At 46.6% G+C, this 22358-nt stretch overlaps 3 protein-coding genes across 3 annotated transcripts; 2 read left to right on the top strand and 1 right to left on the bottom strand.

Annotated features, from left to right (window-relative positions):
- Positions 1-35: 35 nt before the first annotated feature.
- TRV_03186 (uncharacterized protein) lies at positions 36-1247 on the bottom strand (the record flags this gene model as incomplete). The annotated part of the gene is made up of 3 exons (XM_003022619.1): positions 36-594; positions 640-966; positions 1033-1247. 3 exons carry the CDS (start codon positions 1245-1247, stop codon positions 36-38), a joined length of 1101 nt encoding a protein of 366 aa, XP_003022665.1.
- Positions 1248-2152: 905 nt separating this feature from the next.
- Positions 2153-7513, top strand: TRV_03185 (uncharacterized protein; the record flags this gene model as incomplete). The annotated part of the gene is made up of 13 exons (XM_003022618.1): positions 2153-2355; positions 2419-2615; positions 2669-2772; positions 2871-3091; positions 3153-3257; positions 3313-3977; positions 4116-4348; positions 4435-4614; positions 4663-5733; positions 5785-6185; positions 6249-6759; positions 6813-6998; positions 7058-7513. The coding sequence occupies 13 exons, from the start codon at positions 2153-2155 to the stop codon at positions 7511-7513; spliced, it is 4533 nt and encodes a 1510-aa protein (XP_003022664.1).
- A 500-nt stretch (positions 7514-8013) lies between these two features.
- Positions 8014-21175, top strand: TRV_03184 (uncharacterized protein; the record flags this gene model as incomplete). The annotated part of the gene is made up of 3 exons (XM_003022617.1): positions 8014-8293; positions 8358-20662; positions 20720-21175. The coding sequence occupies 3 exons, from the start codon at positions 8014-8016 to the stop codon at positions 21173-21175; spliced, it is 13041 nt and encodes a 4346-aa protein (XP_003022663.1).
- Positions 21176-22358: the final 1183 nt, after the last annotated feature.

Raw genomic sequence — 22358 nt, 5'->3', positions numbered from 1 at the left:
CATTCCCTCAGCAAAGATCATAAATAAGACATGGCCTAGCCCCGATTCAAAGTATTTCCAGAACCCCTGGGATTAGCCTCTGTAAACTCATCCCAGGCCCTCGCCTTAAGAGTCTCCTCATCAGCCTTTTCAACATCATCCTCGTCAATCTCCTTTGGGATACCCGACTTTTCACCGCCGCCTTCAATAATACCACCCCGTCTCCTCTCCTCTTCCAAGTACTCATCGATGCTCATCGTAGGGAGATTATGTCCTGGTCGGAATACACCCCTTTGAATATCGGTTCTCCGACTCGTCAAGGTAAACGGCTGCAGTGGTTTACCGTCTGGGCTCAGCAGCACCCCGCTATACCGACCACGGCCCATCTGCGAACCAACCGTGTCAAGACGGTCGGAATATCCGGTATCCTTCCTGTCTGAGAGCCCTGGTTTACGTTCGTCTGTTCTCTGAACTGCGGGAAGTGATTGAGCCGCTTTAAGCATGGATAGTTCTTGCGCAAGCATATCCAGGGATTGGAAAGTTTGGTGCGTGTAAAAATTGATTTCCGCAAGGTACACCTGCCGTACTATGTCATCGTCGTTGTGACTCGAATCCCTGTTTTGCGAAAGGTACTACAGTTTCCCTCCGTTAGCAACAAACCGCCTGTCGTGTTCCTTGAATAATACACAGATAGCTGAGAACAAACCAACCTCCAATTTCTGCTTAAGCTCCTTCTCTTCCTTGAATCTCGCTATTTTCACTTGTCTGCGAGCTGATGCATCATTGGTAGGAGTCAGGCTGAATGACTCTGGCTGTTCAAGGTACTGTTCGTAGAGCTTCTTATTTGAAGGCGAGAGAAGCTCATACTGGTCTAGTGCTTCAAGAAACTTTTCATATTCGTCTCGCGTCTGCTGGAGTGTTTTAAGGCGATCCGTACCGTAAGACCGTTGGAGCAGTTCGGCGAGTAGGTATGGGACTGTCAAAAATCTAAAGTTACACGTCGAGCTGGCATTAGCTCCCATCTGGTAACTTCCTCGGGGCTATATTGCATACTGTAAATCTCCGGTAGTTATGTCCTCCGCTGATTCATTGGGACTGAACAACGATAGCTGCTGTATGAGTCTCTGGCACTGCTCAAAGGCAGATATAGCTTTGCTGAGATCTTCTTGGAACGCGGGGCTGTTTGTATCTGCCGCCGTCTCGAGCTCTTGTTTTTTTGCCTTTGCAGAAGCGAGGCAGGATTGCAGGCTTGGGGACGAGCTACTCATGGTAAGTCACTGACAACTCGAGCGCCTCTTGACGTCAATTTACTGATAGCTGCTCCTTGAGGGCCTTTGCTCTAAATGACTCCGCGACTTTGTGCCTGTTGACCTGCCCGGCTCCATCATCCAGCCAGCTAGTTAGTTAAACTGACTTTAACTAGTTGAGTGGTTGTTTAACTAACTAACTAGTTAGTTAGACTGCCTCGAGCCTGTTCCACGTGACCGTCACTACGCTCGCTGAACTCTAACTTGAATGTTTGATACGAAGCTTCTAAACATCAAATATCAAATATTGACAGGATTCTTCTTTTTAAGCCTGTCTGCTCCCTCTGCTCCCTTCATGGCTCTCTGGCGGTATCTATTGGTGGCTCAGACTTGCTGGCCTGGTCTGGAGTAGCTGAAGAGCACTAATTTAGGGTCATATGCTGGTAGTATCAAACAACTAGTTAACCACACAGCCCCTCCTTTTTTCCCTGTCAAGTTTCCCCTCAAGCAACAACTATGTTGTATGCAGTTTGGTTGATGCCCTTTCATGGCTGGTGCGAAGAAAATCATATCAAGGGGCTGATATAACAATGAATGAAACGAGCTATGCAGATTCTTTATATACATTCACTTTAACTGGTAACTTATCCATCGGGTTAGAAATGGGTCTTGTTTCAGCTAAGGCAAACATCAGTCTACAACCTCGCTAGCCATTCACCAACTAGACATCAAACGCAGGTATTGGCGTGGATTGTGATATTTCCTTTCACTTCTGCAGCTTTTAGTATATAAGTGAACTGGCCCCTTCACTAATTTGCTGCGTCGGGGTACGGAGTACACTATTTATATCTTCTCAGACTTCTTCCTGGTCAATCTGCGTTTCTACAACTAACAACTCCGACCTTCTGAAGTCAGAAAATACCAATATGGAGGATAACTCTGATATCGACAAGGCTACTACAAATGTGCCTCAGACATTGAAAGAGGAGAACACCAATGTCCCGGCTGCTGATTCAACCCCCGAGACTCGATCAGGGACTCCTACTGAGTCTGAGACAGAAGATGAAAAACCAAACCCGGCCAACCCAAGCGAGAAACGGCGAGCACTCAACTGTAAATTCAAGGATTTGTACGTGATATTAATCCTTAACATAAACCATCTTACTTGCTCCTAATCTATCCTATACAATAGGCTGTCACGGCGGGCTGAAGTCATCACAGAGGATGATGTCAAGGCCGTTATCAAGGCAACTGATGATACTCAGCTATCAATGACAAATATAATTGCCAAACAGGACTATACCTCGATTATCCATGACCCTCGTGAATATCAGCTTGAGCTTTTTGAGAAAGCAAAGGAGAAGAATATCATTGCTGTACTCGAGACTGGTATGAATTCAATCTTGATATGCATCATTAACCTAATACTAATTGTAATATAGGCTCTGGAAAAACACTTATTGCTGTCCTTCTTCTCAAGCATGTCATTGAACAGGAATTGACAGACCGTAGCCTTGGACTGCCGCCTCGTATCTCATTCTTCCTGGTTGGTTACTTCGCCCAATACCTCTATACGCTAATATACTAAATCTTCGGTAGGTTGATAGTGTTACACTTGTTTATCAACAAGCAGCTGTACTACAGAACAATATACCTCAGAAGATAGACAAATTTTGTGGTGCAATGCAGACAGATCTCTGGAACAAGGAAACCTGGGAAGGCCACTTCAAGAGAAATATGGTTATTGTCTGTACTGCAGAAGTGCTTCATCAATGTCTGCTTCATTCCTTTATTCAGATCGACCAAATCAACCTGTTGATCTTTGATGAGGCTCACCATGCTAAAAAGGAGCATCCATATGCAAGGTAAGTAAGATATTGTGATGTTTTTAATGTTAAGTGCATTGAGCTAAAATACTCTGTATAGAATCATCAAGGACTTTTATCTAAAAGAGCCTGAGAGGAAGCCAAAAATATTTGGCATGACTGCATCACCAGTGGATGCTAAGGTTGAGGTTGTAGGGGCAGCAAAGTATGTACTTTGTACCTATATGGAAAACCATCTGGGCTAATCAATTTTAACATAGAACTCTTGAAGCCATGCTCGACAGCCAGATAACCACGGCATCAAATCCTGCTCTTCTACGGCAGAGCGTGACTCGGCCAACAGAAGAGATTTGGGAATATGATAGGCTTGAATTGCCTTTTGAGACACCACTTTATAGCAAGCTTCGACAGAAGTTTGGTGATATCAAGGTCCTGGAAAAGATATTTAAATTCTCACGTGAGACATCCTCAAGTCTAGGAAGCTGGTGCTCTGACTGGATATGGAGCTACTGTTTGAGTGAGGAAACCCTGCCTAAGCTAGAAGCTAGGTCAAACCGGCCCTTGATGAAAAGTATACCCGACCAGTCCTCTTGTGATACGGAAGCTGAAAGGATCAGGGAGGCGGGAGCCATCATCAAGGAGCATGAGTTTGGTGACCCGGTTGCTAACCCGGAGCTTCTCAGCCGTAAGGTGCTACTGCTGAGAGACCAGCTCCTACGGCGGTTCAAAGAAAATCCAGATACTCGATGCATCGTCTTTACTGCACAACGCCATACAGCAAGAATTCTTAGAGATCTTTTCAAGAAAATCGGATCTCAATATATTCGGCCAAACCTACTGGTTGGTGTTCGGTCTGGTGGTGATAAAATTGGACTAGACATCTCTTTCAGAGAACAGTTCCTGAATGTGATAGCTTTCAGGAAGGGTGAGATCAATTGCTTGGTATAGGCTCTTCCCTTCTTTTCTTTATTCATCAATAGCTAACTAGTGTTGCTAGTTTGCTACGTCCGTAGCCGAGGAGGGGCTAGATATTCAAGACTGCAATCTCATTGTTAGGTAACAGTGAATGAATCCAACGAGTATTTAATACCGGGCCTTGGAACTGACTTCAATCTCAGATTCGATCTTTACTCTACACTCATTCAATATATCCAGAGCAGAGGCAGAGCTCGACATATGGAGTCCACGGTATGCATTACGTACCTGGAAGTTTCTCTAGTCCAAACTAACATCTTTACTCAGTTTGCACACATGGTGGAACGCAATAACCTAATGCATGAGACTGCGGTCGAGGAAGTTCGCCGCTCGGAGGTAGTAACAGTAACTTCTCCTAGCAAAGAGTTTGCATAACAATGAATTTAACTCAATGGCGTTATTTATAGGAAGTTCTCACTCGCTTCTGCAAATCCCTTCCAGAAGACAGATTATTAAAGGGGACTGGTGACATTGATATGATGATAGAAAAAGACAGGCAGCAAAAATCTTACACTATCAAAAGCACGGGTGCAAAGCTCACCTACCCTTCTTCATTAGCTGTTCTTGCACACTACGCAAGCACTTTGGTAAGAGTTATATCCTTGGGTTCAATCATTGATGCTAATCGAACATAGCAATATGAAAAAGAACTGTCAACTCAGGTCAGTTATATCATCCATCCGAAAGATGGTGCTTTCATCTGTGAGACCATACTCCCTGAGAAATCACCAATACGAGGATGCATGGGAAAGTCGGCCTCGCGGAAGCTCCTTGCAAAGCAATCCGCAGCCTTTGAGACGTGCCTGCTGCTGCGCAAGAACAGGTTACTCGATGAATATTTCATTTCGACCTACCACAAACGACTCCCGGTAATGAGAAATGCTCGACTCGCCATCACATCGAAGAAAAGCAACAAATATAGCATGATATCCAAACCTGCAGCGTGGGAACTCTCTAGGGGAGAGTCACCAACGGTTCTATATGCCACTGTTCTCTCACTCTCGGACTGCGAGAAGCTGCAAAAGTCTTACCACCCAATTGTGTTGTTGACAAGAGTTCCAATGCCTGACTTCCCCGCTTTCCCCTTATACCTGGAACACAATAAGAAATGCAGTAGCTGCAGCATAAGAGTTGAGGAAGGACTCAAAGTCATACCACCTGAATTGGAGCTTTTGACCAAATTCACCTTCAGGGTCTTCGAGGATGTCTTTCACAAAATTTATGAAGAAAATTCATCGCTGGTGTCTTACTTGATTGCACCCGCAAAACTTGACGGTGTTACAGATATCAAAAAGTCAAACCCAGTCGAACTGATCGATTGGCAGATGCTACAATATATTCAAGAAAATGAGGAACTTCTCTGGTCGCCTGATATGCCTAACGAATTCCTCGAGAACAGGTTCCTTGTAGACAAGTGGGATGGGAGATATCGTTATTTTTCAATCAAAGTTGATCCAACTCGGCGGCCTCAGGACCCAGTTCCAGAGAACGTGGCCCGACGCCGATACATGGACAACATTATGAACTATTGTCTCAGCTTGTTCAAAAACTCGCGAGCTAGATTCATGAAAAGGTGCAACTGGGACCAGCCAGTATTACGCTCGGAACTCATACAGCTTCGCCGAAACTTCCTGGATATAGATGAGAACCAGAAAAGTCCTCCTGTGGACTACTATGTCTGCGCGGAGGCATTAAAAATTTCTGCAGTATGGACTCTCTCTAGATATGTTGAAAAGACTGCGCTGACTATCTTCTAGATCTCTGTTCCCTTGGCCACACAGATATTCGTTTTCCCAGCAATGATCTGGAGAATGGAATCTTATCTCATTGCTTTGGAGGCCTGTGAAAAGCTTCAGCTGAAGATTCCTCCAGAACTAGCGCTTGAGGCATTAACTAAAGACTCGGAGAACACAGAGGAGCACGGCATGGAACAAATTCGATTCCAAAGCGGAATGGGCAAGAATTATGAACGACTTGAGTTCCTTGGTGACTGCTTCTTGAAGATGGCAACATCCATATCTCTCTTTGCCATGAATCCAGATAATGATGAATACGACTACCATGTCAAACGTATGCTACTCATCTGCAACCAGAATTTGTTCAACAATGCAATAATTCTGGAGATTTTCAAGTTCATCCGCAGCAGATCATTCTCAAGGTACGCTAACTATGGGATTGACTCCCTGTTGGTTTTGACATCTCACTAACTTTTATACCCTAGACGAGCATGGTATCCTGAGGGTTTAACACTGCTTAAAGGCAAAGATAAGAAAGAAGGTCCAAACGGTCCTGAGCATGCACTTGCTGACAAAACTATTGCTGATGTATGCGAGGCTCTAATTGGAGCATCTCTACTGGCTGGAGGTCCTGATCACAAATTTGACATGGCTACAAAGGCAGTCACAGTTTTTGTCAATAGTGATGACCATCGCGTGGAAAAATGGGCAGACTACTCAAGACTGTACTCTTTGCCAAACTACCAAACAGCATCAGCCAGTGCATCTGAGATTGACGTCGCCAACCAAATCCAGTCAAAACTCGGCTATTGTTTCAAGTACCCTAAGCTCCTTCGGTCGGCTTTCATGCACCCATCGTATCCATCTCAGTGGGCAAATGTCCCTTGTTACCAACGTCTGGAATTCCTTGGTGATTCTTTACTTGATATGGTTTGCGTCAATCATCTTTTTGAAAGATACCCCGACAAAGACCCCCAATGGCTCACGGAGCACAAAGTAAATACACCTCTTCCTCCCCTAACTAAGCTATACATTACTGACGTGATTAGATGGCAATGGTATCCAACAAGTTCCTTGGTTCGCTTGCAGTCAGCCTCAACCTCCATGTCCATCTTATCCATATCAGCAACACTCTCCAAGGCCAAATAACTAGCTACACTGAAGAACTGCAGGCTATGAAAATCAAAATGGAAGGAAACCTTGAGGCCTGGACGTACACAAACGAACCACCAAAGGTGAGTAAACCCTCCTGCAAATTAATCATATGAGGAGATATTCTTATGCGTCTGCTTAGTGTTTACCGGACATTGTTGAAGCATACCTCGGAGCTATATTCGTGGACTCGAATTTCAATTTTGACGTTGTGGATGATTTCTTCCGAAAGTTCATCCAGCACTATTTCGAGGACATGAGTGTGTACGATACGTTCGCTAACAAGCACCCTATCACCTTCCTTCACACTCGACTCGCCGTAGATTTCGGCTGCACGTTCTACGCCTTGAAAGCAGATGAAATACCATGTGTAGACGGCACCACGGTGCGTGCCCTCGCGGCTGTTTGCGTCCACGACGACATCGTGGCCGAAGGGGTCGCCTCATCTCCTCGCCATGCCAAGTTGAAGGCGAGCCAGAATGCCCTTCAGATCCTGGAGGAGATGAGTGCGGCGGACTTCCGAGCAAAGTACAAGTGCGACTGCCGCGAGAGACAGGAGGAGCACGAGGAAGAGGAGCCAGAGACAGCGGAAGAGTGAAGATCCGACGTGAACGGCCAAGCCACCTACACGGCATTCAACGTGGATGCACTACTTCTTCCTGCACTCTCTTCCCTATTCATCTATGTCTACCCCCCCCCCCCATGCATAGCTAGAAACCAGGAACAAAGCTAGAAAGAAAGCCTACGCTTGAATCTGATGTTAAAATTAAAGGCCTGTGCTTAGTCATCTTACCCCTGATCCCGACCCCGGCCCCTGTACTTAGTCATGTGACACGTGTAAACATCGCCGCGTTGCAGGCCAGAAAAAAAAAAGGTGAAGCTGGATATTTTGGAGCCCAAAATCAAGTTGAAGGCGGACGAGATAAAGACCCGAGAGCCCAAGGGTGTCGAGCTCATAGTAATTATCTTATTTTCCCTTAATACACGACACGTCACGGCCACCGCATATTAGGTCGATGCTTCCCACGAGTCTTGCCTTCTTCCTCTTACCATAACTCTCGATGACAGCAACGGGTCGCGTACTCTAAGTCTGCGAGCATGGAGGTCATCTCTCCAGGGGCGGCGAATGGCGTCCCATCACCGACGGTCTCGATGACTGTCGACCCTGAAGTCGTGCTTCACTATCTAGCTGAAGTCATCCAGGGGACGCTTGGAGCTTTAAGGAGAGACCTTGAGAGCAGTGGAAGTTTACTTTCACAAGCAAAGTACTCCGAGACACTCCAGCGTTGCGGACGCTTTGCCTCTGAGTCGCAGATAGCCCTGTATGCGCATAAAGATACCGTTGTGCCAGAGCAAACCAATGGATCAGACGATGACAGTAGGTGTCACAGACGTCCGAGGAAGGATTTAGATGTCGGTTCGGCTGGCTAACAGTACTGCAGCGGAGCATAGTAACTATGTCTACACACTCAGCTCAGAGCTATCCATATCCCCTACCACCACGGCGGCTATGGCAGTCTTCAAGCCAGGACAACCCATCGACCCCGCTGTTCCTCTCTATTCACAGATACAGGTCCTCACACTGCCTGGATTTGCTTCATTAAATAATTCAACCACCCCACAGGACCCGCCGATTTCGCCGTATGAGATCATATACTCCTTTGTCCATCATGGTCTATCACCGTACTACGAAGCGTGCACGCGTGGGCATGATGGTGCTCAAGGATCCAAAGGGAGGAATGACACCGACCCTAAGACCGGAGAAGTTCGTGCGAAGCAGAAGTTTGCAGAGCTTGAACTTGCTCTATCACATTTGCAGCAGAACATCGAGATACCTGCGCTTAGCCTTCCGTTGCATGAAATTGTGCAGGCAGCTTTGGATGAAGCTCAAAGCCGGGGTATCGAACCGTCGGTCGAGCTGGTGCCCGCAGCAGTCTTGGACAACCATGCAGTTATAAACAGTATACAGAATAATGTGAATGGATGGATAAAGTCGATTCAAGCGATTACGAAAATGTCTCGAGACCCTGATAATGGATCCGCGGTTCAAGAGATCAATTTCTGGCTATCCATGGAGACTGCACTCGAAGGCATTGAGACTGCGTTACGAGATGCTGGAGTGCAACTTACTATGGACGTTCTTCGACATGCAAAGCGCTTTTCCACCACTCTCAGCTTCTCTGCCGATACTGGATTGAAGGAAGCGATGGAAACAGTGCAGAAGTATAACCAACTACTCCGTGATTTCCCTCTCGATGAACTGGAGTCTGCAACCTCCCTTCAGAAGGTCCAAGAAGCCCTGAATCTGATATTCTCGCATTTGAACAAGAAACTGCGTATTTGCCCATACCCAATAAAACGTGCCCTATCTCTCGTTGCAGCAATTTCTGGAGACCTGGACTTGACTATTCATAAGCTGATACCGGGACGGAGTATCATGCATTACGACTACACCGAGTTCCACTCACTTATGCGTGCTGCCCAGATCGTCTGGCGAACCTGGGACGAGAACATCAAAGAATTTACCAACGTCGCGCGAGATGCTATGAGGAGACGCAACGAGAAATTCATCCCGATCAAGGTTAAACCAAAACACGCGGAAACCCAGGACCGACTTAAATTCATTAACACCTTCCGCACGAACCATGAGCAGCTTCAGCGAACTATCATCAATGTTCTCGGCACGAAATCTAACCAGGGGGGCGCATCCCTGTCTGCCGGAGCGGATAACTCGACTGCCTTAGAAGAATTTGGTGATGTTGATGCTGTAGAGCAAGTTACCCAGGCATATAATGCTCTAAAGGATGTGGATGTTCTTGACGTCAGTCCTGAAGGAACACAGGCATGGATCCAAGCTGAGTCTGCCTACAACGAGCGTACTTCTCGTGTTGAAAATCTGATGATTGCTCGGCTCCGTGATAAGCTTGCCACAGCACAGAATGCCAATGAGAAATTCCGAGTCTTTTCAAAGTTCAATGCGTTGCTGGTTCGACCAAAGATTAGGAGTGCTATTGGCGAGTACCAGACCAAGCTTATTGATAATGTAAAGCAAGATATTGCGGCTTTGCATGAACGGTTTAAGCAGCAGTATGGACACTCAGAAGCCCATGCAATGGCACAACTCCGAGATCTACCCCCTGTCTCGGGTGCTATTATCTGGGCTCAACAAATAGAACGTCAATTAGATGGTTATATGCGAAAAGTCGAAGATGTTCTTGGTGAAGACTGGGATCTTCATGCGGATGGCCAAAAGCTACAGGCCGAGAGCAATATGTTCCGCAAGAAATTAGATACTCGACCTGTATTCCAAGCTTGGGTACAGGATGTCAAACGACGGAATATTGCCATCTCTGGCCGCTTGTTCGTTATTACTCGAAATCGCGCTGCTGGAAACTCTCTTGAATTAGCCGTCAACTTTGATGCCCAAATCATTGCTCTTTTTAAGGAAGTGCGGAATCTAGTTTGGCTGAACTTCCAAATCCCACACGCTATTACTAGCGTTTCGAAGGAAGCCAAACGCGTCTATCCGTTTGCGATTAGCTTGATGGAGAGTGTTCGCACTCTATATCAAACAATCAGGGCGATTGCATCCATGTCACAGTCTGCCATCTTACTCAATGGGTATCAGAACGATGTCCAAGCCCTAATAGTAAAGGGCCTCCCTTTGCGATGGGAGTCTTTCATACATTCTTATGAGATCCATGTCAAACAAGGTCTTGCGAATGGATCTGCAGATCCTTCTGTCAGTTCCGGCCGTGGTGAGAGCAAGCATGTTCAATTTGTCCGTGAATTTGCAATTTCCACATCTGTATTGCAATCGAAGACGGCGACTCTGGCCACCATGGATGATAACATTCAGAAGGCAATTCTTGCTTTGAAAACCTGCCCTTACGACGTGACTGTATTCCGTAACCGCATTGATCAGATTCAGATTGCGATCGATAAACTCAACCTCGAGAACTATGCTAATCTTGGGTACTGGGTTGCAAACCTCAATACCAAAATCGAAACCATTCTTCAAGATCGACTTCGGGGTGCTATTAGACGCTGGATTGCATCCTTTCAACATGCCGGAGATGAACAATCTGGAACGGGCCACACTATCGAGGCGAGCGGCAACAAAGAGGAACAAGACACATCATATATTCAGTTCCCAAAGTCTCTCCACGAAATTTCCATGAAAAACCAGGTCATGCATCTCGATCCACCGCTGGAGTACGCTAGAGCTTCGTGGTTTGCTCATTTTGATGAATGGGTCGGCGTCCTTTGTAACTTGGAGAAGATTAAGTCTTCGAGATATAAAATGTCAATCCATGCCGATAATGGTTCTTATTCTGAAACCCACTTCTCCGACATCCCTCAATACTGCTCTGAAGAATTGAGCGAAGTGTACTCGCTTATAGAAGCTCGATTGGAGGAAATCTCGGAGTATGTGGACAAATGGCTTCAGTTCCAATCGCTATGGGACCTGCAATCATCCCATGTTTACGATATACTCGGAGAGGACCTATCTCAATGGCTTCAGTTACTGCATGAAATTCGCAAAAGCCGTGGTACATTTGACACATCCGAGGTTCGCCGCTCATTTGGAAATGTTCGCATCGATTATGAGCAAGTTCAGACCAAAGTCAACGCAAAGTACGACCAATGGCAACGGGAGATTCTGCTTAAGTTTGCAGGAAAACTAGGAGCCCGTATGCGAGATGTTCATGCTGAACTTGAAGCGGCACGACGGGACCTGGAAGGACAGTCACTCGAGGCCTCATCCACCGCCCAAGCTGTTTCATTTATTACAATTGTTCAGCAATGCAAGAGAAAAGCAAAACTGTGGGAACCTGAGATTGACCTGTTCTTGCAAGGTCAAGCAACACTTATCCGACAAAGATATCAGGCACCTAGCGACTGGCTTCCTGCTGATCGAGTTTCTGGAGAGTGGGATGCTCTCAATGAGATCTTGGAGCGCAGAAGTAAAACTGTGCAAGATCAGACAGATGCTCTTAGAGCCAAAATATCTGCAGAAGACAGAGTCATTAACGAGAAGATTGCAGAAGCTGTCAACCAATGGAATGAAGAAAAGCCTGTTTCAGGATCAACTCCTCCTGAAGAGGCTTCTGCCACACTTAGCTATTTCCAATCACGTCTCGAGAAGCTACAGTCTGAATCTGAAATGGTGTCAAAGGCAAAGGAAGCTCTCGATCTTCCTAGCAGCCCTGAAACCACACTCGCTGCTATTCTTGAGGAAGTACAAGATTTTATGGCTGTATGGGCTGCCTTGTCTACAATCTGGAAGAGCTTAAATGAATTGCGCGATACGCTCTGGAATAGCATCCAACCACGAAAACTTCGCCAGTCCCTGGATGGATTGATCAAAATGACGAAGGAAATGCCAAGTCGAATGCGCCAGTATGCTGCTTTTGAGCATATACAAAATGTTCTTCGTGGCTTCTTAAAAGTCAACCCATTGCTTGCAGACATGAAATCCGAGGCTGTCAGGGAGCGTCATTGGCAAAAGATCTTTAAGGCTCTTAAGCCAGGCAAGCGATTCTCACAGATATCAATGACCCTAGGAGACGTCTGGGATCTTCAACTTGGACCCAGTGAATCTGTTATTCGTGACATTATTACACAAGCTCAGGGAGAGATGGCATTGGAGGAATTTTTGCGAAGCGTTCGCGAAACCTGGCAAAGCTATACTTTGGACCTGGTGAACTACCAAAACAAGTGTCGCTTGATTCGTGGGTTTGATGATCTTTTTGCGAAGTGTAGTGAAAATCTGAACTCTCTCCAGGCAATGAGACATTCTCCATATTACAAGGAATTCGAAGAAGAGGCCACGACTTGGGAGGACAAACTCACCAGGGTACATGTCCTATTTGATGTTTGGATCGATGTCCAAAGACAATGGGTTTATCTAGAAGGAGTATTTACTGGGAATGCTGATATCAAGCACCTCCTTCCCCTTGAGTCTGGAAGGTTCCAAAATATCAACTCTGAATTCTTTGCAGTCATGAAAAAGGTCTACAAATCCCCTCTGGTACTCGATGTCCTCGCCATTACTGGTGTCCAGAAGTCGCTTGAAAGACTCGCAGAGCTCCTCCACAAGATTCAAAAGGCACTGGGTGAATACCTTGAAAAGGAACGTGTGTCGTTCCCGCGCTTCTATTTTGTTGGAGATGAAGATCTCCTTGAGATAATTGGTAATAGCAATGATACCCTCCGAGTTGCAAAACATTTCAAGAAGATGTTCGCGGGACTCTCGGGTCTTCTCATTGACGATGATGGTAACATCATTGGCGTTAGCTCTAAGGAAGGGGAAGAAGTTATACTAAAGCGTGAAGTGTCACTAGTGAAGACGCCTCGTATCAACGATTGGCTTACTGCACTAGACAACAACGTCAAATTGACGCTGGCGGAACTGTTGACAGAGGCAATTGAGCAATTTGAGCCCATCTACAGCGCTTCAGAAGTTGACTCCACCGCTTTCCAGGACTATATCGCAAATTACCCAGCTCAGATTGTGGTCCTGGGCAGTCAGGTTGTGTGGACCAATGCTGTTCAAAAAGCCCTCGAAGCCGGCGGCGGTGGATTATCAGCATTGTATGACGCAGAAGTGAGGGTCCTCGATATACTTGCTCTCACTGTCCTTGGCGACCTAGACCCGATTACGCGCAAGAAGTGTGAACATCTAATTACGGAATTCGTTCATCAAAGAGATGCCATAGCAAAACTCATGAGTGTCAACGCCTCCTCGCCAACCCACTACCTGTGGCTCCTGCAAATGCGCTATGTCTACCAGCCAACTGGAGATTTCTTACAGCGACTCTATATCCATATGGCGAATGCAAAACTAAGCTATGGCTTTGAGTACCTAGGTGTTCCGGAACGCCTTGTCCGCACACCACTTACAGACCGGTGTTTCCTGACCCTTACACAAGCATTGTGCCAAAGATTAGGTGGGTCTCCGTATGGTCCAGCAGGAACTGGTAAGACGGAATCCGTGAAAGCACTTGGTTTGCAGCTTGGTCGGTTTACTCTTGTGTTCTGTTGCGACGACACCTTCGATTTCCAGGCAATGGGCAGAATCTTCCTTGGTATCTGCCAGGTGGGCGCCTGGGGCTGTTTCGATGAGTTTAATCGTCTTGAAGAACGAATACTATCCGCAGTCTCACAACAAATTCAAAATATCCAGATCGGCTTGAAGAATAGTGAAGACGAAACGAAGGCTCAGATTGATCTTGTTGGGCGGCAATTACGAGTCAACATGAACACCGGGATTTTCATTACTATGAACCCTGGATATGCTGGGCGTTCAAACTTGCCAGATAACTTGAAGAAACTCTTCCGAAGTGTTGCCATGTCAAAGCCTGATAAAGAGCTCATAGCCGAAGTCATGCTCTTTTCACAAGGCTTTAAACAAGCAAAACCCCTTTCCAGACAAACCGTACCCTTCTTCGATCACTGCGCCAGCCGCCTTTCAAAGCAAGCCCATTATGATTTCGGCCTCCGTGCTTTGAAGAGCGTTCTAGTCAGCTCGGGTGGCCTGAAGCGACTAAGACTCGCAAATTCAGATGGAGATATTGGGCCTGATGAATACATTGAACCACAAATTATTGTTCAAAGTATCCGGGAGACAATTGCGCCAAAACTCATTCGGGAAGACGTTGAAACTCTGTTAGAGATTCAGGCTAGTGATTTCCCCGGAGTTGAATATGTGCCAGCAAACTTTGAGAATCTCACACAAGCTATTAAGGATATTGCTGCTGAAAACCATTACGTTGCCTCAGATATTTGGATCGCCAAAATCCTGCAGTTATACCAGATTCAGGGCATCCATCATGGTGTGATGATGGTAGGAAGCTCCGGAGCTGGTAAGAGTGCGGCATGGAAAGTTCTCCTACAAGCTCTTCAACGAGTTGAAGGAGTAGAAGGTGTTTCCCATATCATCGACTCTAAAGTTATGTCTAAAGAAGCATTATATGGAAACCTCGACAATACCACTCGTGAATGGACAGACGGTCTTTTCACCGGGATTCTCCGAAAAGTTGTGGATAATCTTCGCGGTGAAGATTCAAAACGCCACTGGATTGTGTTCGACGGTGATGTAGACCCCGAATGGGTTGAAAATCTCAACAGTGTTCTGGACGATAATAAGCTCCTTACTCTACCCAATGGCGAGCGACTAAATCTTCCTCCAAATGTTAGAGTCATGTTCGAGGTCGAGAATCTCAAGTATGCCACTCTCGCTACTGTAAGTCGCTGTGGCATGGTATGGTTCAATGATGACACTGTGACCTCAACTATGATGATCACAAACTACGTTGAGTCGCTCAAGGAGAAAATATTTGAAGACTTGGATGATGACAGTGTACCTGCTGGACAGTCTTCTGCAAAAACTATGGCAACTCAAGGCTCCATTGCAACATTCCTTGGAGAGCTCCTATCAAGGGACGATGTTATACTCAATGCTCTGCAAGAGGCTAGGAAATATACACATATCATGGAATACAGTGATATTCGGGCCCTCGGCACTTTGTTCAGCTTGCTAAACAAAGCTTGTCGTAATATCCTAGAGTATAACATCCAACATGTCGACTTCCCCTTAGAACTTGAGCAAACAGAGTCTTACATGTCGAAAAAACTTCTTCTAGCCCTTGTGTGGTCATTGACTGGTGATTGTCCTCTTGGTGAGCGGAAACAATTTGGTGAATATGTGGTTGCTTTCTCATCCACCGATACCCCTCTGCTAGGTGATTCTGCATCATTGATTGATTATGATGTTTCACTACCCAAGGCTGAATGGATCCCATGGCAGTCTCAGGTACCTTCCATTGAGATCAATACTCACTCAGTCACACAAACAGATGTCATCATCCCAACCCTGGATACAGTTCGTCACGAAGACGTTCTCTATTCTTGGCTTGCTGAGCATAAGCCACTACTTCTTTGCGGTCCACCGGGTTCTGGAAAGACAATGACTTTGTTCTCCGCCTTGAGAAAACTACCGAATATGGAGGTTGTTGGCCTCAACTTTTCCAGTGCTACAACCCCCGACTTGCTTATTAAAACGTTCGAACAATACTGTGAATATAAGAAGACATTAAATGGCGTGGTGATGTCTCCTAGCCAAATTGGTCGCTGGCTTGTCATCTTCTGTGATGAAATAAACCTTCCAGCTCGTGACCAATATGGAACTCAGCGTGCAATCTCATTCTTGAGGCAGCTAGTAGAACAGAATGGTTTTTGGAGAACGTCGGACAAGACATGGATTACTCTCGATAGAATCCAGTTTGTCGGTGCTTGTAACCCTCCAACCGATGCAGGCCGAACGCCTTTGGGCGAGCGGTTCCTCCGCCACGCACCATTGGTTATGGTCGACTATCCCGGCGAAATATCCTTGTTGCAGATTTACGGTACATTCAACTCTGCAGTTCTCAAAATCATACCAATGCTCCGTGGATACTCTGAGGCCCTTACAAAAGCTATGGTGCAGTTCTACTTAGAATCCCAAGCTAGATTCACCACCAAGATTCAACCACATTATGTTTATTCCCCGCGAGAATTGACTAGATGGGTCCGTGGTGTATATGAAGCAATAAAGCCGCTTGAAAACCTTTCCATCGAGGGTCTGGTCCGAATTTGGGCACATGAAGCCCTGCGACTATTCCAGGATCGACTCGTGGACGAAAGTGAGCAACAGTGGACTGCTGAGTCGGTCAAACGGATTGCTCTGGAGCATTTCCCCAATATTGATGAAAATGCCGCTTTGAGTTCACCAATTCTATTCTCAAATTGGTTATCTAAAAACTATGTTCCTGTCGAGCAAGAACAACTACGAGATTTTGTCAAGGCGCGATTACGCACGTTCTGCGAGGAAGAGGTCGACGTTCCTCTCGTACTTTTCAATGACGTCTTGGAGCACGCTCTGCGTATCGACAGAGTATTCCGTCAGCCCCAGGGACATCTTATTTTGATCGGAGTAAGTGGCAGTGGCAAAACTACATTGTCTCGGTTTGTTGCCTGGATGAATGGCCTCAAAGTCTTTCAGATCAAAGTGCACGGGAAATATTCCGGTGAGGACTTCGACGAGGATCTCAGGAGTGTCCTTCGTAGGGCAGGATGCAAAGGCGAGAAGATTTGTTTCATCATGGACGAAGCAAATGTGTTGGACTCCGGGTTTTTGGAGCGGATGAACACTCTTCTTGCAAACGCTGAAGTCCCTGGTCTGTTTGAAGGTGACGAATTTGCTTCTCTGATGACGGCTTGTAAAGAGGGCGCCCAACGACAAGGCCTACTCCTTGATTCTCAGGAGGAGCTTTATAAATGGTTCACCCAACAAATCGTCAATAACCTTCATGTCGTCTTTACTATGAACCCCCCTGAAGACGGTCTATCATCCAAAGCGGCAACTAGTCCCGCTCTCTTCAACAGATGCGTGCTCAACTGGATGGGAGATTGGTCCGATCAAGCTTTATACCAAGTTGGATACGAACTCACGCAGTCTGTCGATCTTGACAAGCCGAACTTCATTGCTCCAGATAGCATACCGGTTGCATACCGTGGTCTTTCCCTCCCTGCATCTCACCGCGACACTGTGGTCAATGCGATGGTTTATGTTCACTATTCGTTACATAGGTTCAACCAACGACTCCAAAAACAGCAGGACAAGTCAACATATCTTACCCCTCGTCACTATCTTGATTTCGTGGCGCACTACGTTAAGCTCTTTAACGAAAAACGTGAGGATCTCGAAGAGCAACAGAGACATCTCAATGTGGGTCTTGAAAAACTTCGGGACACCGTTGACAAAGTGCGGGATCTAAGGGCTAGCTTGGCTCAAAAGAAGAATCAGCTTGAAAAGAAAGATGCTGAGGCCAACGAAAAGCTTCAACGAATGGTTGCTGACCAACGGGAAGCCGAACAGCGTAAATCGGCATCACTCGAAATCCAGACAGCATTGGAGAAGCAAGAGAAGGAGGTTGCTACTCGGAAAGAAATTGTGCTTAATGACCTTGCTAATGCCGAACCAGCAGTTCTTGAGGCACAGAAGAGCGTCAGCAACATTAAAAAGCAACACCTGACTGAAGTGAGGTCAATGAGCAACCCTCCATCCGGTGTTAGGTTGGCGCTTGAATCAGTGTGTGCACTCCTAGGTCATAAAGTAGAGAGCTGGAAAACGATACAAGGCATCGTTCGCAAGGACGATTTCATTGCAAGCATCGTCAACTATGACAATGAAAGGCAAATGACCCGTCAGCTGAGGGCAAAGATGTTGAACGAGTTCCTTTCCAAAGAAGAATTTTCGTTCGAGCGCGTCAACCATGCCAGCAAGGCTTGTGGACCTCTAGTACAATGGGTACAAGCTCAAGTTCATTACTCTTCGATTTTGGACCGTGTCGGGCCACTTAGAGAAGAAGTTGGCCAATTGGAGGAACAGGCATTGCAGACTAAGGCGGAAGCTCAGGCAATTGAAAACACAATAAATGACCTTGAGAACAGCATTGCAACCTACAAGGTCGAATACGCCGCCCTCATTAGTGAGACACAAGCCATCAAGAGCGAGATGTCCCGAGTTGAGTTCAAGGTTGACAGAAGTGTCCGTCTGCTTGACAGTTTATCTTCCGAACGATCTAGGTGGGAAGAGGGAAGCAAGACGTTCGAGACGCAAATATCAACCCTTGTCGGCGATGTTCTCATTGCGGCAGCATTCCTTGCCTATGGTGGTCTTTACGATCAACAGTTCAGAAAGGCAATGATTGACGACTGGATGCATCATTTATCTCAGTCGAACATCGACTTGAAGCCACACAACCCCGTAACAGAGTACTTGTCAAATGCGGACGAGAGACTCTCGTGGCAGGGCAATTCACTCCCTGTTGACGATTTGTGCACAGAGAATGCTATTATCCTGAACCGATTCAACAGATACCCTCTTATCATTGACCCCTCTGGCCGTGTCACGGAGTTCCTAGAGAAGGAGAACAGAGATCGAAAACTTACCGTAACCAGCTTCTTGGATGACTCCTTTGTCAAACAGCTCGAGAGTGCTCTTCGATTTGGCAACCCCATACTTATTCAAGATGCTGAGCACTTAGACCCAATTCTCAACCATGTTCTCAATAAGGAGTACCAGAAAACTGGTGGTCGTGTGCTCATCCAACTAGGCAAGCAAGAAATCGATTTCTCGCCATCTTTCAAATTATTCCTCTCCACTCGTGATCCCTCGGCCTCATTCCCACCGGACATCTGCAGTCGAACGACGTTTGTAAACTTTACAGTTACTCAAAGCAGCTTGCAAACACAATCTCTTAATGAAGTGTTGAAATCTGAACGTCCAGATGTTGACGAACGTCGCACGAACCTCATCAAGGTACAGGGCGAGTTCAAGATCCATCTTCGCCAACTAGAAAAGAAACTGCTCCAGGCGCTAAACGAATCTCGTGGAAACATTCTTGATGATGACAATGTCATTGAAACACTTGAAACACTTAAGAAAGAAGCCTGGGAAATTTCCAACAAGATGGTTGAGACTGAGGGAGTGATGGCAGAAGTTGACAATATCACACTACAATACAACATCATCGCAAGGTCGTGTAGTGCCGTTTTTGCAGTCCTTGAACAGCTTCACCACCTTAATCACTTCTACCAATTTTCTCTTCAGTACTTTGTGGATATTTTCAATGACGTCCTTCACAATAACAAGAGGCTGGCGCAAGAGCGCGATTATACTGCGCGAGTCAACATAATACTTCGTGACCTCTTTATTGCAGCCTTCCAACGGACGTCACTTGGATTGCTCCAAAAGGACCGCGTGACTTTGGCCGTTCTTCTTGCCCAGGCCTCTCCATATCCAATGGACAAGGGATTGATAGATATGATATTAGATACCACTGTCGAGGGCTGCGATGTGTCTACAGATGGCAACCTCAGAGAATCTGCAATGTCAGCACTCGCCCAGATGTCGGTATTTAAGTCAAGTTTGCCAAATATCTCGGCTGAGCAATGGGAGTTGTTCCTTTCAGAGGAATTTGCAGAGAACTTCGTTCCCAACGTTTGGGACGAGGGAACAAGCCAGCTTGACCAACAATTACGATCCTTGCTACTTGTTAAACTTCTACGGCTTGATCGATTTGTGCCGGCTGCTGAGCGATTTGTTGTGACTGTATTCGGTAAAGGCTTGCTTGATGACAACGGTGATCTGAAGGAAGTTGTCGAACAAGTCACTTCAACCACCCCGATTGCCCTTAGTTCAAGCCCCGGCTTCGATGCAAGTTATAAAGTCGACGGCCTTGTTGAAAGAACACACAGGAGCTGTGCCAACATTGCCATGGGTTCGAACGAAGGACTTGAAAGTGCGGACAAAGCTATTAGCAACGCAGCAGCAACAGGAAGCTGGGTTCTTGTCAAGAACGTCCATCTGGCCCCTTCATGGCTTCAGAGTCTCGAAAAGCGTCTAGAATCGCTTAAGCCACATAAGGACTTCAGACTCTTCCTGTCTATGGAGTCAAGTCCAAAGATTCCTGTTAACTTGATTCGAGCATCAAGAGTGTTGATGTATGAACAGCCAGCTGGTGTTCGTGCAAATGTGAAGGATTCCCTGTCATCTCTGAGCCTGAGGGCAGCCAGTCCACCTGTCGAGAAAACACGACTGTACCTCCTGCTCTCGTTCCTTCACGCAGTTATTCAAGAACGACTGCGGTACGCACCAAGTCTAGGATGGAAGGGCTTCTGGGAGTTCAATGATAGCGATGTAAGTACTTCCAAAACTCTACAGCAGAGGAGAAAAGAAACTGACGTCAATCTATAGTACGAATGCTCTGCATTTATCATTGATACCTGGGTTGCGTCAATCGCCCAGGGCCGTTCAAATGTCGCCCCACAGAAGATTCCTTGGGACCTGATCCGGACGTTGATCACAGAAACATATGGCGGAAAGATCGACGATGCTGGGGACTTTGCACTCCTTGCCAAGCTCGTCGATACTTTCCTGACTCCTGCAGCGTTCGAGGACGACCATAAACTTGTTCCTGACGTGGAAAACGACGAGGCTCTTATCCTACCAACATCAACGGGCATCCAGGATTTCCTTGCATGGGTGAATCGACTACCCGAGCGAGAGCCACCTACATACCTTGGCCTGCCTGCCAACGCTGAAAAACTCCTTCTAGTCGGCCACGGAAAGAGGATGATCTCGAATCTGTCAAAGATCACCACCCTTCTCGACGAAGGCGAACAACTAATGGTCGAAACAGCTGCCATCTAGAAAGACATCATCTACATTCCTTCCTCTCTCCACATCTGATACCGCCTTCAAAACTTCTTTTACAACTATGCAGATTTGATCCTTTCCCCCTATTTTCCTATGTTATCCTATTCTTTGTAATGCTCTTCGACTAGCCGTCATGACTTCTCATGGCTTTGCTTCGAACCTTTGCTATTTACTTGTTTATTTTCCTATCGGTAGTCCGGCCTGGGGAGAATATCTGTCATGGGAGCTACTTTGATTCTATTATCTCTTCTTCCTGCCAATTGCTCGGTACATATATCATTCTTTTAATCTTTTACTCCTCTTTATTCACCCCATGTATTACAAGAAACCGCGCGCACACAGCCTTTTAGATAATACCAAATTGTCTCCCGCTACCTTTTGCTTTAAGTCGCCTTTAATTGAAGTGAGTTCGTTCCATCTTGATAGCTGTGGTAATTTATCTGTCTTCTTTTACCCACCGCAGATCCCGGCTCCATCTCTGGGCTGCCGTGCTCCATATTCTCCGTATCGCAGCCGTCCAGCCCACCACCCAAACTATATACATGGCTTCACTCCAGATTCCCACCCCTACACCCTCTTAGCAGCGCCCAACTGCCCGTTGATAGGCTGGATCGAGCGAGATGAAGCCAGACGTTACGTGTTTCGAGGCTCAGCACCTCAAACGGCCAGGCTGGCTGCTTGTGTCCAAGACCAACCTGCCTGTCAATTTCTTTCCCCGGGGCCTGTCCACTCGCACACAGCATGCTGTCTGCTTGCCAGGAAAGGCCTATATGGACTTCTCCTTCACCGTTGAATGTGCCTCGACACAAGTCCAACAGATCCCAGACACCCTGCCCCCGACGTGGCCGGCGGAACCAGAGTACATGCTTAACTACGCGGAGGTGTGGAGGGTCCAGAGTACTGACTGTGAACAGAGTACGTCGGACGCGTAACTACGGGGTACACAGAGATGGGATGGCCTGATTGCGTCTGAGGCAAATGCACCTCGTTGCTAATCGCATCTTCTCAGACACTGCCTACGCGGTGCCGACTTGATATCATATCTCACTCACTCAGCCCAGCTCTGCCTTTCTGTCATGTCAGCGTTGATCCCCCGCCATCGAGCAGGAATCCCGGCGCCCCTTCGTCATCACCAGCGGCACAGAACCACCAGGAAGCGAACCTCAAACACGAAAAG

Source organism: Trichophyton verrucosum (assembly GCF_000151505.1).
Source record: "Trichophyton verrucosum HKI 0517 chromosome Unknown contig00272_1.f1.exp, whole genome shotgun sequence".
Lineage (NCBI taxonomy): Eukaryota > Fungi > Ascomycota > Eurotiomycetes > Onygenales > Arthrodermataceae > Trichophyton > Trichophyton verrucosum.
The sequence above is the reverse complement of the archived record's forward strand: the minus strand, read 5'-3'. Positions and strand labels throughout refer to the sequence as shown.